At 44.3% G+C, this 18890-nt stretch overlaps 1 protein-coding gene across 6 annotated transcripts in view; it reads left to right on the top strand.

The window, feature by feature from the left end:
- Positions 1–17478, top strand: part of TLK2 (tousled like kinase 2) — a 107471-nt gene extending 89993 nt beyond the window's left edge. For all 6 annotated transcript variants that reach the window (XM_048225399.2, XM_026512541.4, XM_026512540.4 and 3 more), the window contains 6 exons: positions 1314–1403; positions 4914–5083; positions 6289–6427; positions 10678–10789; positions 12628–12735; positions 14763–17478. In XM_048225399.2, coding sequence (XP_048081356.1) covers positions 1314–1403; positions 4914–5083; positions 6289–6427; positions 10678–10789; positions 12628–12735; positions 14763–14936 — 793 coding nt within the window. In that variant the 3' untranslated portion in view covers positions 14937–17478. The remainder of the gene's footprint in view (positions 1–1313; positions 1404–4913; positions 5084–6288; positions 6428–10677; positions 10790–12627; positions 12736–14762) is intronic.
- Positions 17479–18890: the final 1412 nt, after the last annotated feature.

The raw sequence follows: 18890 nt of genomic DNA, 5'->3' as shown, positions 1-18890 counted from the left end.
AGCTTGAAAAATAAGCTTTGTCAAGCACAGTTTCCATCAGGGAAAAACATGTTTAATTACTTTTATATTCCTGTTCCTCTCTCCTCCTTGCCCTGGTTGTCTCCTCAGCTTTTCTTTAGTTGAGTACTTTCTGTGTATCTTTGATATACTGGAATATACCAATTTCAGAAAACATCAACTTAGTTTTATTTACCATACTCTGGAAAGTTTCTCTTTTCTGACTCTTGCCTTATAAGAAAATGCCCCAAACTAAATGGTGGTAGCTTACTTAAAAAATAAAAATTTTCTGTTGCTCTCTTTTTAAATAAGAATTAAATACTTCAAAAATTATTGGTAATTATATTGAATAAACTTGCTCTGTAATTCTTTTAAAATTCAACGAATACGTGAGATTATATAGTTTGTTTTTGTTCCTAATCTTATTAAATCATTTCAAATAGGAAAAGCACTAAAAAAAAATGTTAATACGTATATGTAAACTCTCATTCCAGGAAAACTGGGGTTCAGTGATTTCCTTTTTTAAAAGATTTGCTTATTTGAGAGAGAGAGATAAAATGCATTCACATGCACACACGCACGCAGGCATGCACCGAGGGGGAGGGGCAGAGAGAGAGAGAGAATCCCAAGCAGCTTCTTCGCTGTGTGTGGAGCCCAGTATGGGGCTTGATCTCACTACCCTGAGATCATGATCTGAGCTGAAATCAAGAGTTGGATGCTTAACAGACTGAGCCACCCAGGCACCCTGGGTTCCATAATTTCTTATCAATTTCACATTTTCTTAGAAGAAAGTAAAACTGATAGCCCTTTAAATTCTTTTTGTGAGGAGCTAGGACTCCTTAAAGCAAATACAAAGCACTGCTGATTGCCTTCTGTAATCTGTAACCCTTTTACCCAAGGAGTTTATGTGCCAAAATCGATCTCCTTGATGCAGCCCAGGATATAAACATTTATAGATACGAAGTATCAGCTTTTGAGGGGCGAGAAAAAGCTATCTGTATAATTTTAAAGCTTTGATATTTGGGTATAAATATCAAACAGGTGAGACTGTGATAGAATGAACTTGAAAGGGATAAAAGGTTGCTAAAGGGTTGGCTTCTAGTCATTCAACAAATATTTGAGCACCTGCTATTTTCTCAACCGCTTAGTAGACACCAGTAGAGAAAACAGGATGAGGAAGGATAGAGGGCCAGCCAGACCTGACTGGAATGCACAGGCAGAAACAGGGAGCAGTGAGAGAATATGTAGGAGTATCCTTGAAGAGGTCTGAAAGACAGTCCAAAATACAAAATGTTAATTTTCCACTTTGTTTACAGGCATGCATGTAGGGAATACCGGATTCACAAAGAACTGGATCATCCCAGGATAGTTAAGCTGTATGATTACTTTTCACTGGACACTGACTCGTAAGTGCTGTGCCATTTTAGCTTAGCAGTTGCTACTGGTTTCTTGCGGTGTGTTGACTACTCATGGAATAGAGTTTCAATCTGGGTCGAGGAAATACCCTCTGAGGGAACCAAGTGCATTTATTTCTGGGCAGATGATCCTGTGTGAATTCACATTGGGGCCAGCAGTACATCTCTTGGCCACAGGATGTGTGATGGTGTGCTGGTAAACGTTTAACAACCAGCTCGGTGGGGAGCGGATAGGGCTAATTCATAGTATTCGACAGTTTCTGTGATAATGAATTTCTCAGCATGTCTAGTTTCACTCTACTAACTTAAAAAAAAAAATCCAGCTTTATTGAGATAGGATTTAAATACCGTATAGTTCACCCCTTGTATACAATTCACGGCTCGTAGTATGTTCACACATATGTGCAGTCATCGCCATAGTCATTTTTAGAACATTTTCACTAACCTCAAAAAGAAACCCCATATTTTTTGCTATCACTCCCCTATCCCCCCCCCCCCGCCCTGCCCCCAGCCCTAAGCAGCCACTAATCTTTTTTTTTGTCTCTATAGATTTCCTATTCTAGACTTTCATTTGAATTACTCATAGTATATGGACTTTTATGACTGGCTTCTTTCATTTAACAAGATGTGTTTTCAGGGTCATCCTTAGCGTAGCACGGATCAGTACTTCGTTCCTTTTTATGACCAAATATATTCCATTGTACGAATATACCACCTTTTGTTTGTCCATTCATCCTACCGGTGGCTTAATATCCAGCTCATAAAATTCCTGAAAATTTAACTCTCAGCTCTTGGTAACTGTCACAAGTTGCTGCCAGCTGCCTCTGACACGCACCACCGAGTGTGGACTGTCCGAGAGTCTCTGCCCCAGCTGCAGATTCTGATGGACAGTGATGGGCCTTTCAAGGAAGGACCAGCAATGTGATTTTATCATAGAATGGGAATGAATGTGGCAAAAATGAAGGCATAACTCGATGCTGCATGTGAAATAGAGCCTCACAGGCATGTAGGAGGTTAGAGGTTTAAAGGGATCTCAGTTCAGCCTTCTCACTTGTATAGATGGAAATCTGTGGACCAGGGAAGTTAAAGGACTTGCCTGAGATCCCTAGTACTCTTAGGCATTGTCTTATTACCTGGTATAGGTGAACTGCATTACCTCTGGGTTTTCCGGGGGTTTAGAAACAGTTCAGCATTTGGAAACGTTTTCTCTGTAGGGGTCTGAACTGAGTCAGGAGAACATACCATAGGGTCTGGCCAGCAGGTGTTCCTCTTCGCCTTGCAGGGTGGTTCTAGGCGTTTTGGCCTATTCCAGACAGCAGCTGTCTCAGGGATTGCTATGCTGAGAACCGTCCCACATTTAGAAATGTTCCCAAAAGGGGGAGACCTTAATTCCCTTTGGAAATGCGAACGATCCCTTCTTCCACCTGCTCAGGGATGTACTCTTTCCAGAAGGGTGGCCCTCGAACCTGGCATAGTCAGTGCGTGGTTAGCATGGATGATATCTAGGTAGAGAACAGGTCTCCACAGGGTGGCCCTACCTTTTTGCTTTGAGTAAATTATTTGAATACTAGGTAGACCACCCCCACACCCCCGGCCACCACCACCCCTCAAAATGTAAGTATAAAAAAGATCTCAAAAATAAATAGGACTTGGATTATTTGCAATTTTGAATTGTGTATACACTTTTAACTGATCTGAGGAATTGACTTGGTTGTGTGCTATTCTTAAGTTTATTTTGTTCCTCCTATTGTGTGTATGGTGAATTTTCACCATCATTTTAGAAAATCTGAGAGTTGTTGGGGTGTTAAAGTGAGATTTTATTTTAAGCTTGCACTTGGGTCAAAGAGTACATTGACTAAGCATGAGAGTCTGCGTCTCAGATCAGAGAATCTATAAATTTTTGGTATTTATCCTCAAATAGGGTGCTAGCGTGCCCGAGTATGTTTCATAAGAAATGTAAGCTGTTCAGTTCAGGGATCCCACAGGACTGCGTGTGTCCACCTTTCAATGCGGTGCTTTCTGAAGGCCTCAGACTGCCCAGGGGGCCATAACGCTAGTCCTGAGCCTGTTTGTGCTCAGGTCTGCTCCTCACCCTTCCCCTGCTCTGCGTCTTCAGTGAGTAGACCCTTGAAGGCTGTTGACCAGGCTCCCAAGTCAGTTGTTCAGCTATGTTCAGCCGCTCAGGAGACCAAGATAGTGGGGGTAGACAGACAGACAGACAGACACACCCACACCCACACCCACACCCCCCCCACACACACTGTGACTCCAGTCTGTCTTGGTAACCCTCAGTTCTGGTTGCACCATCTGGCCCTCTGGCCCGAGGGTGCTAATGGCTTCCTGTCTAGATGATCTCTGGGGTGCCTCACTGGCCAGTTTACCCTCTCAGCTCTTCCATCATCCATGTGATCAGTGCCCTGAATTAAAACCTCTCTTTTAAATACTCGGGTGTTCTTCATTTCCTGACTAGACCCTGAGTGATAACACCCACATTATCACAGCTTAGGATAGTTTAAAAGGTCTTCATCTCTCAGGAATACTCAAATTCAGGAAGCCTTACTTTGGTTTATAACTGCCTTGGAAGATAGACACATGACCCTTAATGCCACAAATGGTATGTAGTTTTAAATTTGGGTCTATATGATGTATTGATACAAGTGGAGGGAAGAAACTCATACTATGTAATAACACATTTGTTAGAACCACAGGTACTGTGCTTTTATTTATTTATTTTAAAGATTTTATTCATTTGTTTGACAGGGAGAGCACACAAGCAGGGGGAGCAGCAGGCAGAGGGAAGGGAGGAATCAGGCTTCCCACTGAGCAGGGAGCCAGCGGGGGGGGGGGGGGGGGGGCTAGAACCTAGGATCCCGGGATCATAACCTGAGCTGAAGGCAGACCCTTAACCAACTGGGCCACCCAGGCGTCCCAATACTGTGCTTTTAAAAGTTCTTTTACACCTTGTGTTTAGCAAGGAGAGATTATAGTACGGTATTGTGCCAAAGTGCCATGAGACATGACCTGAAACCAATTCTTGGGACCTGGGCGAACCATAGATTCTGTCTTACTGTCAGCCCTCGGGGTCATATGAAATGTTTGCATTGAGAATTGTGTCCTTGACCACAGTATGCTCGTTTAGAACTGGAGCACGGCAGGGATATGTGTAGGAGACCCTTCTGGAAAGGTGTCTAGCTTACATACATATACAGTTCTAGTCGGTGTTCATATAGTCTGGACTTAAGACGTGTGTCATGGATGAACTGTAGCACAACAGATTCCAGCGTGGAGGGTGTGAAGGCTCTTCACCAGGGGAGAATGCAGTTCCTTCCTGTCAGCCACTTGGGTAGCTACTACTGAATAAAGAATAGAACTGGACTTTAACGAATGAAGAACAACAGAGCAAGAAGCTAATTACCTGAAGTTTTCACTGGGGCTGGTGTAAGAAGTCTTAATCTGCTTGCTCTTTCCCACAGTCAAATGTCGGTTTATATTTGTCTTTAGGTTTTGTACAGTATTAGAATACTGTGAGGGAAATGATCTGGACTTCTACCTGAAACAGCACAAATTAATGTCGGAGAAAGAGGCCCGGTCCATTATCATGCAGATTGTGAATGCTTTAAAGTACTTAAATGAAATAAAACCTCCCATCATACACTATGACCTCAAACCAGGTATGTCTAACTTTTAGGTGACCGTATTGATGGCTTTTCTCTGGTCTTCAAAGTGACTTGTAATTTTACAAAGTTAGAGAATGTGGCGGGAGCCTGGAAGCCTAGTAGCATCTGGCTGTGCCCAGGCAGGTGTGCGAACAGAGTCCTGGCCCGGCAGTCCTGGGCTTGAGATGGGGAGTTGGATTAAATGCTCGGGAGAAACAATGCCCTTGTCTTTAGAGCCAGGGCAGGTCATGACGTCAGCCCGATTTAGAAGGAACTGCTCTGGCAGGCTCAGCTTTGTGTTTTCCCATTACTCACCCTACGGAGCCATTCCTCTCCTCCAAGTCTCTCTGATAAGTGCCTCCAAATGAACGAGTTATTTTGCAGGTGTGCCTCCCATTTCATTAAACCCCCAACAGTTCTTCATCTTTTTGTACGGTAGACCTCAGCGAGCAGTAGAGGGCAGTTAGACTCCTTACCTCTGTTTTCTGTTGTCGGCATCGTGGGCTGTTGTTCAGAAGTCTGCGTTTGTTCCCTGCAGACAGCTGGCGCCGCCTGGGCTTGGGTGCTCGGGAGATGGTTCCCATTTACCGCCTGGTGGGCACAGTTGTTAACTCTGCCTTCCTCTCCTGGTAGCTGCATATTAAATCTCACTATTTACTATTCTTTAATGTTCTAATACAGTTCAAATGACTAAAAAACTCATTACAACAAAGTAATTTTTAAAACGATGGCCATTGTGTGATGGGGTCCAATACATTCTCCCGGCGTACGAGCTGTAGGTGGCACTGTGGTACTAGCTTTGATTCCCTTGTATGTTTTTTTGGGTGGTGGTTGTTGTGTTTTTTTTGTCCTGAAACGACTGTTCTAAACAGGGTTGTTTAGAGATCGTTACTGAAAGTTCAGATGAAACTTTCCCACCATTTTTGACCAACTGTCCAAGTGATATTTTACTTTGGCGAGTTACTATTTTTTTCCCACTGCTCATAGTGGTGGTTTTGGCACATCTAGCAGGTGATTCTTGGAAAATGGAAGTTTGCAGCCAGGCGCTGAGGACTCTCCTCCAGCATCCAGAGTCCAGACCACTTTATTCCAGGAATTTAGATGTTTGCTATTACGTGCAAGAGTTCGAGTTCAATTGTTCCCTTCTTGTCTGTTATTACCTTGAACTTTTCTCTTATAATTAAGTCTCTTTTTATTCACGAAGGTTTTCATCTCTTTAGGTAATATTCTTTTAGTAAATGGTACAGCATGTGGAGAGATAAAAATCACGGATTTTGGTCTTTCCAAGATTATGGATGACGATAGCTACAATTCAGTGGATGGCATGGAGCTAACGTCACAAGGTGCTGGTACTTACTGGTAGGTATCCGGGAGATCTGCCAGGATGGCTGGCGGAGATAAGGCTGTGCTATACTGAAGTGTTGGTAATTAATCATTAATGTCTACATCCTGTCTTAGGCAAAAATGCTGTAAACCAAAGTAGACTTTCCTCCCCAAATATTACTGTCTTTCCAGCAGTTTGACTTTTTTTATTTAATTAATTTTTCTTTCCTTTTTTGGATACCATTGAGAGAGGTCATGTATGGCCAGGCGTTGGAGTTGTGTCTTTCTTCCTAGGGCTCGCCCTATGGAGTAGGAAGAGAATGAGATTGCTCATGCGTATTTAAAGAATGGCCCTAAATTATTTTTGGTACAAATGCAGGTCTCTCTCTCTCTCTCTCTTTTTCTTTTTCCGAGAGAGGGAGAGAGAAGATGGGGGGAGAGAGGAAGAGAGAGAATCTTAAGCGGCTCCACACCCTGTGCAGAGTCTGACGCGGGGCTCAGTCCCACAATCCTGAGATCACGACCTGAGCCCAGATCAAGAGTCAGACGCTTAACCGACTGAGCCCCCCAGGTGCCCCATTGCAGGTCTCTTCTTATGCATTAATGGGATAAGGGATTCATCTCTGGAGTCGCCTGACGATGGGGGACTGTCGAGAACTGAGGGGTTGTGAAAGATGAGTATGTAAAAGAACCACAGCATCCCTTGAAATCTAAACAGGAGAAAAGCATAGTGGCTAGGAAATTTATCCATCTCCTCAGCCATGCTCTAAAAGATTTTGGGCCACATATCTTCCATCTGTTGTCACCCATCTCCCTGCAGCCACCCTACCCCGGCTAGCTCTGTGACCTCTCCTACTTCTGCCTAGTATTCCTTTCGACAGCAAGAACCGTAAAAGATACCTGCAGCCTAAGCATTTAACTTTGTGATTGTAAAGGTGTGTTAATGGAGCTTGCTTTTCACTTCTGAGGTGGTAACACAAAGCTGCATGTTGGACGTGTGATTCCAACGTGGAGAAAGCCTCCAGCAGCACCTGAGGGAGGGGTTACACATGCTGTTAAACACCAGGGTCTGTTGGTCAGATCTCTTTTTTTTTTTTTTTAAAGATTTTATTTATTTATTCGACAGAGAGAGACAGCCAGCGAGAGAGGGAACACAAGCATGGGGAGTGGGAGAGGAAGAAGCAGGCTCATAGCGGAGGAGCCTGATGTGGGGCTCGATCCCATAACGCCGGGATCATGCCCTGAGCCGAAGGCAGACGCTTAACCGCTGTGCCACCCAGGCGCCCCTGTTGGTCAGATCTCTTATCTTTGAGACTGGAGGGCCCTGGGCTTTAGCAGAATAGTGACTGCCTGGGAATGAGGGTGTTGATTGGAAGCAGACAGAGAAGGGGGAATTCGTTCACAACCCACGAGAAGAGCTCTATTCTCATCAATCTGATCAGATGTAAGTTATGTATATTAGAGAAACCATCAAATCCTGGGAAAAACACCACGTACGCAAAATTTCTACTTTTCATTGCTCCTTATTTTTTAGAAGGTACCTATAGTGAAAATCAGTCCCTAAATTAAAACTTTGAGATTCTAGGTTTAAAATAGAAGCTACATTTACAGTGTTTATTTACTATGGTGGTTATTGTGGGTTAGTGTTCCTGTCACTAAATGATACAAAAATATCTGTTGTTGAAAATTCTGGAAACAGGTCTATACCTCTGCTGTATAAATTCACTAGAACTTAGATTTTAGCTTTTTGTTTGGTAGCTTGTTCTTTTAAAAAGTGAAGCCTTTTAACATTTAAATTAGTTCTCTCATTGCTACCTATTGCTATATTTGCTGAGCTATTAAAAATTTAGTGGTTGCAATTTAAACAAAACTTATGTTTGGAATTTGCTTCAAAGTAATTTGTTGGGGGAGGGGGGAAGAGGTATCCGAACAAAGATTGGCCCCATGTTAATATTTATTGAAACTGGGTGATGGTTACTTGGGGGTTCATTTTACTGTTCTTTCTACTTCAGATTATATTTGAAGATTGGTTTCATAATAAAAGGTGAGGTAGAGAGGGAGGCTACTGAGAAAAGTTAATTAATTCCGTGGGTTCCTGTGAAGTTTACAAAGTCTCCATGTTGGTAGAAGCATTGTCATAATCACCCTCCTCCTATGTCATCCTCTTGTGATGTCCTCAGAGATACAAACAGGACGGGAAGACACGACAAATTCTAGGTGACTGTTTGCAGTATTTTTGGCTGTTGCAGTATTTGTAGAATTCTTCTCCATTGAATACTACTTTTATTTTAAGATTTTAAGTAATCTCTATACCCAACATGGGGATCAAATGCACACCCCTGAGATCAAGAGTCGTGTGCTTTGCAACGCCTGGGTGGCTCAGTTGGTTAAGTGGCTGATTCTTGATCTCAGCTCAGGTCTTGGTCTCAGGGTTGTGAGTTCAAGCCCCGCATCAGGCTCCACACCCGAGTGGAGCCTCCTTTAAAAAAAAAAAAAGAAAGAAGTCGCGTGCTCCACTGACTGAGCCAGTCAGGCACCCTGAATACTACTAAATAAATGACCTGTAGACTAGACCTTGAGAATCTTCTCTATGACGATTTTTATCGTGACAGGATATGCAACTTGGTTTTTAAACACAATTTAGCGCAGTGTCAAAGAACTGTCTTCTCTCTCCTGAAGTCCTTGATAGGGAATTAGAGTGCTTATTATTTTCAGTATTATTTGGGTGAAGAACTAGTTTATTTCTCCATTTACACATGGGCAACTGAGACCTAGAAAGTGATTTTCCAGATTTGTCCTATCCAGTGGCAATGTCTTTTTTTTTTAATTCAGGTTTTTTGTACTCTGAATATTTATTCAGCATTGGATAAATTCAACAACTTCTGTCTTTCTCTGCCACCGCCACAAGAGAGTTATAAATACATTAAAATGATCATTTTGGAATCAGATTTCTATTTTTTATTTATCCAAGATCATATTTAGAATGTGTATGTTGAAGAATCAAGAACCATGAAAAGTCGGGAAGGTTTTAGTGGCATTTGGGAGAGCTGTTCTTTTTATTCTTTTTCCTGTGTTTTTGTTTCTTTGCTTTTTTTCCCTCTTCATAAGTTCAGTGTATGTTTTGGCTAACAGTTTTCATTGTGAAATAATATTGTAGGTCAGTGGTCTTAATCATCCCAAAAAGTCTGTTAAAAATAAGAAATAAGAAATAAGAACGTGAGACTAAACTTTTTTTAAAAAAGAAAAAAGTCCATCATCAAATATTTTCTGCCTCTCAACTCTTGTGGCCCCCTTCAAGTTGTAAGTTTAAATTTTTATACCAGAAGCACAGCAGGGTCTAAAATAAAGAATTTTTCACAGAATTGCTTTTACCAGCATGAAATTTGCAGAAATCGATCTGTTATCTTCAGAATGCTGCCTTCCAGCTGCGCCATGGCTAAGGCCCCAGGCAGTGAGTGGCAGCATATTTGTCTGGTTTCCTAAATGCCAAGAGGCGCTTACCTTCCACACCATACAATTTGGTGTGGTTGGCTGCCCAGCTAGTCTTTTTCAGAGGCCAGGGGTGGGTGGGGAGGGAAGGAATTCAGATGAGGATTGAATTGTGCTAACTACTAGTTTGTTGGGCTTTTTCTCCCCTACTTGTTAGACTTCCAGTAAGCCCCTGGTCACTCTTCAAGTGGGAGATGTAAAATACCTTTGATAATTTGGACTGTAATATCACCATTTATTATAGGTTGTAGTTACTCCCAGTCCAGATTTTGCAAACAGGCTACTTTAAGAAGGCAGACAGCCTGTCCCCTCAGAGATTCATATGGGGTCCTGAATTCATTTGACTTTACAGATAGTTATTCTAGAGACAGTCGTCTTTCTTAGCCAGTGCGAAAGCAAACCCGCGCCACTTTGGGTTGCATTTTGATGTTTGTTGCTGCAGCTCTCGTAAAAGGGAGTGAACCTCTTTTGTGTTGTCTCTCCTTTTTGGAACTTGTTGAGTGACACTTGTATTAGGGCACAACCCTGGGAAAGGATGCTGGGCTGGGGGAATATTTGCCTTTCTCTCAGTGAGTCGAGAAGTGTATTTTAAGGCTTTTAGGACATGACTGCCTCCTTAAGTTAGAGTGTCTTCTCACGGACTTTCCCTGGCTAGGCCCAAGTTGCATTTTTGGCAAAATTTCAGTTAAAGTTCAGATATTTTTATTTCCTACAAGGTCTTCTACTTTGCCTTTTTGTACATGTCCTTAATTTATACAGTCATTTTTCTAAGAATTTTTATTTTCCTTTTGTCCCAGGTATTTACCACCAGAGTGTTTTGTGGTTGGGAAAGAGCCACCAAAGATCTCAAATAAAGTTGACGTCTGGTCAGTGGGTGTGATCTTCTACCAGTGTCTTTATGGAAGGAAGGTAAGGAAGAAGGTCAGATGTGGTGGCTTGATGTCTGTCTTGGGCCGCATGTATAGACTGGCATGGTGTCAGTTATTTTGGAATTAATCATTTGGTTATACAGAATAGAATCTTGAAGGTTGTGGTTTGAAGAAAATACAGACAGTAATAAAAGCTTTATGCATAAGCAGAACTTTTCAACCCTAGAGTACTTAATGAATTCCACTGGGCTATTGAAAACATGCATTTTTGTTGTTTTCAATTAGATCCAGGATATGTTTTGTTTCTGATAATATATACAAGGAATTATGTGAAATAGTTTATTTAAAGTATACAGTCGTCCCAGGAGCCATTCTTTAAGGTCCCAAGAACTGAAACTTGAAATAGCTATAGGGCTCTCTATTCCCAGCCACCCCATTAGTTAAAGCTGTTATTAATAAAAGCATGCTTTCTATTTTCTGTTTTCTGTACACCCCTGGGGAGGTGTGGTGTTACGACATAGTCATTGTTACCTCTGGATCAAGGTGCTAGATCATTTGGACGCATAATAACCTAGGTAGTAGACTATACCTAATGAATTTTCACATTTGTGTTTTCCTTATGAGCCTTATTAATAAACATACATACTAGGATCCAGTGCGTATATGCTTATATTTTTGCTGTCAGTGTCTTACAAATAACTGAAGTTTGTCAGTGGTCCCGACGGTGTAGGTTGTGGGTATAAGTCCATTTGGGAGTTCTGCAACTCCCCTGGACTCTCAGTATTTTTATTACAATCCCCAGACCAAGCTCTTTGTTCAGATTTCACCTTCTTCTTTAACTTCTCCTTGGTCTTTGTTTCTTTATCTTACCTCTCTAATATGGGGAAACTATTCAGAACCAGCCTGTATGGGTTAATTATTATTATTTTTAGGTAATCTCTACACCCAACATGGGGCTTGAACCCACAACCCTGAAATCAAGAGTTACGTGCTCTACTGACTGAGCCAGGCAGGCGCCCCCAGAGGAGTTAATTATTGTTTATACTCTCTGATAATGTGGAAGTGCTGCTGATAGTGTTGGTAGAGCTTATGTACAAGTGCTGTAGAGATGACACTAGACTTGAACTTATATTTTAAGAATTTATTAGAAAATTGGGGTTCCTGGGTGGTGCAGTCGGTTAAGCGTCTGACTCTTGATTTTGGCTCAGGTCATGATATCAGGGTCATGAGGTGGAGCCCCCCCCCCCCCCCCCAGTCAGGCTCCTTGGTCAGCCGGGACTCTGCTGAAGATTCTCTCTGCCCTGCCCCCCCCCACCATGTGCTCTTATGCGTGCACATGCTTGCTCTCAGATAAATAAAATCTTTGGGGGGGGGCGAGAAAAGAAAAGAAAATGGCACGTTGGGGCACAGATGAAGCCCTTAAATAGCCCCAGCTCTCCCCCCGCCCCCACCTTGTACTTACTCCTTCTCTTTTATTTCCTTTTCCATCTCTCTTTACCTGTGTCTTGGGTCTGCTGGTGGTGCATGTATGTATTACTTAAGCCTACAGGTATCAGAGTAGAAGAAGTTGCTGGTTCCTGCTGGAATGTTATTTTTCTTGGCTGTAAGCAAAGCTGGACAGAGGTGTTGTGATATGGCAGATGCTGCTTCCAGTCCCAGCTCTGCCTTAACCTTGATGGTGCCCTGTGAGCATGTTACTTAAGTTCTGAGCCTTTCCACCCCTCACCTATAAAAAGAGAGAGGAGACCATCTCCAAAGTTCTTTCTAGCAATTCTCACTGAGGCATGTCTTCTTTCCCTTCCCTATGGTTTTGAATTGTGTTCTCTTTAATTTTAACCAGAGGCCCACCTTTGTTTGTTTCGTTTTTTTGTATGATAGCCTTTTGGCCACAACCAGTCCCAGCAAGACATTTTACAAGAAAATACTATTCTTAAAGCTACTGAAGTGCAGTTCCCGCCAAAGCCAGTAGTAACACCAGAAGCAAAGGTAAGTTGTGACCCGTTGGCCAGCAGGAAATGACTGCTTTGCTTTCTGTATTATTTCTCTGGGTAATAGTGGATGGATTATCAGTATAAAAGGAACCATTCAAAACCTCCTCCTCCTACCTTCGGAATGTGTACTTCTCCAGCCCCCACCCTGTTCTCCCGCTCTCCTCCTACAACAGGTACTCAGGGTGCCTGGTGAGTACTAGGCACTGTCCAGGTCGTAGAGAGGGAATGGCGAGTGTGTAGCAATGGACTACAGACAATAACTGTAGTTATTGTGATATTGTCAATAACTGTGAGACCGACAATAACTAGCAACAGATTCATCTCAGATGGTGAAAAATAAATTCAAGTAAGAAGACGGAGGGGCGGGAACTCCTTTTTTGATGGCCTGGTCAGGGACAGCCTCAGTGATGGAGGGACCTGTTAAGCAGTCTTGAATGGTGTGAAGGTGGGAGCCGTGTGTAGATTTGGGAGAAGAATCTTCTACGCAGAGGAGTGCGTGAAGCTGAGCTGTTAAGTGTAAGCTTAGGAGATCCGTGGAGCAGGCGGGGCAGAGGGGAGGGTGGTCAGTAGGAGAGGCAGCAGGACAGCTGGGGAACTGAGATGGGAGACGCTCAGGGCAGCTGTGTGATCTGATTGCTGTTTCAAAAGCGTGCCCTGGCGGCTGTGTAGAGAGAAAATGCAAGGTGGAATTACTTGACCAGTAACTATCCTAGCCAACCCGAGGTAACCCATTTAACTCCTGTTTCACATCTCACTAAGAAAGGTTCGTTTTTAAAGGCCAAGGATTATTAAGTGTATTTCTGTGAATTTATTCTTCTCTTCCAAATACTTGAATCAGGCAGCTACCTATAGGTGTTTTTGATTTTGGAAAACCAGGATTGTTGCTATACTTTTGTTTATTAATTAAACACGGAAAAAAGAAAATCATTATATCTCATGTTTTAGGTGTGTGTGGTTTTTTTTTTTTAATAGACTTTGTTAGACTATATTTTTTAGAGCAGTTTTAGACTCAGCAACACTGAGCAGAAAGTAAAGAGTTTCCAGGTATTCCCTGTGTCTACACAGGCACAGCCTTCCCCGCAGTCAGCATCCTGCACCAGAGTGGGACGTTTGTTACAGTTGATGGACCTACATTGCGACATTGTCATCACCCGAATATAAAGTATGGCCTGAGGGTGGTAATAATGACATTCTAGATTCTTAAAAATCATTTCATTTATTTAAAATAATTACAAGACTCTGATTAAATAGAACTATCTGGTTATGAAGTAGAAGACAGATCATCTGTTTAAGGGCCTTTGTGATAAGAATTGTAGAAACTGAGCCTGTGTAGGCCTTCGTACCTAGCACAAGGAAACTTCCATGTTCGTAGTAAATTAGGATTCCGAATGAAACCCAACTCATGGTATGATTCTATGTCTGCGGTACTCTTGGGGAGACAAGCCCTGTTCAGGGTTTCCTTTACTACTGAGGTGTGTCCCTGATCATTTCGAGGAAGAATGAGATACACAGGGGAAGCATTTACCACTCTGTGACACACTGTAGTGTTAGTAAGTGTGGGTCTCCTCACCCTGCCTGTGGTGGTGGCTTGTCATCACCGTTTTCACTTCCTCAGGAAGTAGAAAGTGCACATGAGGCCATGGTTTGTACACGCAAGACTGTAAGGTACACGTGCCTGGGGAGGCCGGCCGAGGCAGAGAGAGTGGTTTTGGTGTTGGTCTTTGTGCTCTGGGGCAGGGGTATCTGGAGGTCAGGTCATGCCCCATTGCCCCTCAGGAATGGCTTGGCTGCCTCCTTCCAGGAAGTAGTCCGTGGCCAGAGAGAGGTGCTGCTGCCCGTGCGTCTCCTTGCCTGGTCCTGTCGGGGTGTGCCGGTGATTTCCGGAAAGGGCCCTGAGCCCCTGCTCTGTAGAAGACGTTTGCTCCGGGCCTGGACCCTGGCAGCCACTACAGAGCCTCAGGGTTCCCTCTGGGAGCGCCACGATTATCTGCCTCAAGCTTCTTCAAGAACCTTTCCTTTCAGGCGTTTATTCGACGATGCTTAGCCTACCGAAAGGAGGACCGCATCGATGTCCAGCAGCTGGCCTGTGACCCCTACCTGCTGCCTCACATCCGAAAGTCAGTCTCCACGAGTAGCCCTGCTGGAGCTGCTATCGCGTCGACCTCGGGGGCGTCCAATAACAGTTCTTCGAATTGAGACCCACTCCTAGGCCGCGAACTGTTCAGCACACACAGAGTGGACAAATGGCATTCAGCAGCGGGTTGGGGACATAGCGAATCCGAATGGATCTCATGAAACCTGTACCAGGTGCTTTTATTTTCTTGCTTTTTTCCCATCCATAGAGCATGACAGCATCGATTCTCATTGAGGAGAAACCTTGGGCAGCTCTGGCCAGGCCTCGTAGGAAAAGGCCCCGCCCGAGGTTCCGGCGTCAACGGCCACTGCGTGTGGCTGCTCTGAGTGAGGAAAAAATTAAAAAGAAAAACTGGTTCCATGTACTGTGAACTTGAAAACATGCAGACTCAGGGGGGTCCCTGATGCAGTGCTTCAGATGAAGAATGTGGACTTGAAAATACAGACTGGGCTAGTCCAGTGTCTATATTTAAACTTGTTCTTTTCTTTTAATAAAGTTTAGGTAACATCTCCTGAAAAGCTTGTAGCACAAAGGCTCAGCTGGGGATGGTGTTTGACTTCGGAGGAAAAAAGTTGCTATTGCCCGTTAAAGGCACTAGAGTTAGTGTTTTATCCCTAAATAATTTCAATTTTTAAAAACATGCAGCTTCCCTCCCCCCCCTTTTTTTATTTTTGGAAGAATACATTTGGTCATAAAGTGAAACCCGTATTAGCAAGTACGTGGCAATGTTCATTCCAGTCAGATGCAGCTTTCTCCTCCGTCTGGTCTCCTGTTTGCAATCGCTTCCCTCAACTCAGCAGGGAAAGCGTCAAGTGGGAGGACTGAGGTGTGTGGGGCTTTGCCGTCGGACAAAGAACGAGGTTAGAAGCCCGCAGCTTGGAGTCTCTAGGTTTTCAACTCTTCCTTCACAATTTGAACACTTGACGGTTGTCCCTTTTAATTTATTTGAAGTGCTATTTTTTTAAATAAAGGTTCATCTGTCCATGCAGTCCTCTTGGATTCTCTGAATGTAGTAACTATCAAAAACTCTTCCAGAGGTAGGCAGAAAATGGGCCGGGGAGCCAAATGAGGACGCGGGAGGTCCTCCCCACGGTCTCTGTGCTTGCTGACTGGTGTACCTTTCTTGTTAACCACGATATTAAAACTTGATCAGCTCATAAGCTTTCCTCTGTTAGATCTTTTGGCAGGAAACGACCTCCAGCCCTCTCAGTTTTGTGGGTGTGTGCTGGTGTGTGCGTCTGTGTGTGCGTGTGCACACAGGCTTTGTCTGACTCACTTCAGTAGATCAAGTGGAGTTAAAAAAGAATTGCAGGGAGATAGGTATTTTGAATATGAACATTCTTTTGGAACTTTTTTTTTTTTTTAAACATTTGGTTGTTTCTGAGATGTGTGATCAACTGAACATGGAGCTGAAATGGGAGATGCGTGGCCCCACCGTGCCCTTGAAACAGCAGAGCGCTCGACAGTAGAGGGGAGGAGGCCAGAGCCTGAGCATGTGGTAGCCAGCTTGGAATGTTACTGACATATGTGGCAAGAGGGCTCAGCCAGAAATATTTAAAGATGCAGCATTCAGGCGTGCGAGCTCCCTGGGCAGGGGGAGGGAAATCAGGAAGGGTAGAGAGCTCTCACATGACTCTAGTCTTTCTCTCACGCTTGAGAAATGTCACTGGTGATGCTTTTGCTGGCACCTGTGTTGGTTTTGTGGCCCTGCCCTGCCCCACAGCCCTCAGTGCCAGGTGCTCTTAGGGGAAGATGGAGTGATCCCAGATGGAGAGACAGTGTCGGGTAGGTACTGTCTTGCGGAACTCTGAATGGGAGGAAGTCAGCCCTGGAGCCCTCGGAGCCCCCAGCTTTCCAAGTTACCACAGATACATTTTTTTTCCAGATTTCCATTTTATCGCAAGTGTTAATACACGTGCGTGGTACCTTTTTAACCGTGACTTTCAAGCTGTTAAGCAGAGAGTCCCTCAGGGTCTCACAGGCTGAGCGCCCTGGAGGGATGGTGTGTGCACACGTGAAGAGATGGAGGCGTCGAGACTGACTCGGAGTATTAAGTCCTGTTCCTTGTGTTCTCTTATTCAGTGATCTTGCGAGACTTTTTTTTTTTTCCCCAAACTTTTCTTTTTTTAAGGTTGAAAGAATGCTGCATCTTTAAGCCTTCCCTCTAACTTCCTGCCTCCTCCTCCCCACGGGCTTGTAAGTGGAGCCGCAGGACTTTGTTGATCTACCTTTTCTGCCCTCGTCCTGAAGAAGGTATGCCCTCTCTCCTCGCTTCCCTTGGGTCTAGGGCCTGGTTGGAGCTGACTGGGCTTGCTTGGGTTTGGGCAAGGCCTCTTTCCCTACATGGACTAGCCTCAGAGAACATGCAGAATGCTGACCTCTTCTAGATTTTTAAGTAGCCAATGAAATCACTAAGTGGGGTTCTTCCATGACATATTTTGTTAATATGGGTTTCACTTTTTCCAAGGACAATCCCTTATTGCCACAATTGATTTACTTTACACTATGACAAAAAATGTGTATTAATTTGTAATTAAACCCAGCCAGACTGTTTTCGACTTTCCCAACTTGGGGTGGGGGGCAGGATATTAAAATAAGTTTTAAGAAGTGAATCTCCCAGCCTCTTGATTTTACTCTAGTTCTTCAGCTTCAAACGGGGCTCTGAGCATCTAGGGGCGGGTACGTAGGGAAATCCTACAGCTGACTGCGTCCCGGTGGACGTTGAAGGCATGTTGGCAGCGTGTTGATTTTGTACCTCCGATGTGCCAATAACTAATGCTTGTGGGTGGGAAGACTGCAGGGAGCAGGATAGGGAAGGCCCAACCGTCAGCTCACGATCCAGGGGTGAAAGCTCTGGGCCCCAGGAAGGGAAGGAATACAGGTCTTTGATGAGCAGGAATTGGGCTCTGCCTTCTACATCCGACGATGGGCAGCTTTACGTGGAGACTTGCTCTTGAGAGCCGTGTGCGCCCCACTTCTGTGGCTGACCCGGGCACACCTGCTCCCTGCCTTAGAGGGTTTGCCGCCCTCCTTCCTCTAGCGCTGTGTGGACAGGTTTGCCTTCAGCTGAGAAGATGAGCAAGCAAGGAGCTCCTGTGTTTCTTAACTTAGAAAATAATTCTCTTTAAACATAGTCATCTCCCAGAATCCTAGAGCTAGAAGTAAGCTCCTCGCTTGACCCACCTTGGTGAGTTTTGCTTTCTGAGAATCTCTGCCCCTCCCCCGTCCCACTTACTCATCATTCTACATGCCCAAGCTCGCTCTGTCTGTAATTGAAATCAGCCCCAGGGTAAGTGGGGGAGAGACGTGGTGCACACACTAGTTGAGGTATGGGGAGTCTCTGCTTCCTAAAATTAGCTGTTCTGTTGTCATTTCTTAAGGCAGAATCACCTGGAAGTTAAGAGCCTGGGCTTTAGAAGTAGGTCTGGCTCAGAATCTACTTCTGCAAGCTTCAGGGATCGCTCCTTGCATGGTTGTAAGGAGTGGAAATAGTAGGTATAATAAAGTGCCTGGCACATGAGAGAGGAATCAAAAAGTGTGCTTCACAGAAAGATCACAAGATCCAGTAAATAGGATTGCTGGGCCTGAACCCCCCAAGTTTGCTGGTGGAGATTCAGAGCCCTTCTACTTGCCAGGTGGTCAGGAGATCCTTTGGCCCCGGGGAAGTGATGCAGACCTCACAGGAGCCTTCCCCTTTGGCTTGAGATTCCCTATCAACCTTTGTCCTATGAGGTCAGCAGTCTCCTCTTACCTGGATCCACGACTGCTTCTGGCTGAATCTGGGAGGAGCATCTTCTAGTAGTTCCCAGGCCAGCGGCATCAGCATCACCTGGAACTTGTTAGAAATTCACGTTCTCAGCGCCCTCTCCCCCAGTCTGTCTCCCAGGTGGCTTGAGCACTGAGGTCACAAGTCCTGCTGACCTAACTATCAGGGTGGGGCAGGTGGAGAGGGTGGCGGTCAGGTCTTGTCTAAAACTCACCCAGCTGGAAACAGAGACAACTTGGTTTTGTTTTCT

Source organism: Ursus arctos, unplaced genomic scaffold (genome assembly GCF_023065955.2).
Source record: "Ursus arctos isolate Adak ecotype North America unplaced genomic scaffold, UrsArc2.0 scaffold_24, whole genome shotgun sequence".
Taxonomy (NCBI): Eukaryota; Metazoa; Chordata; class Mammalia; order Carnivora; family Ursidae; genus Ursus; species Ursus arctos.
This window is presented reverse-complemented; position numbering and strand designations above follow the sequence as displayed.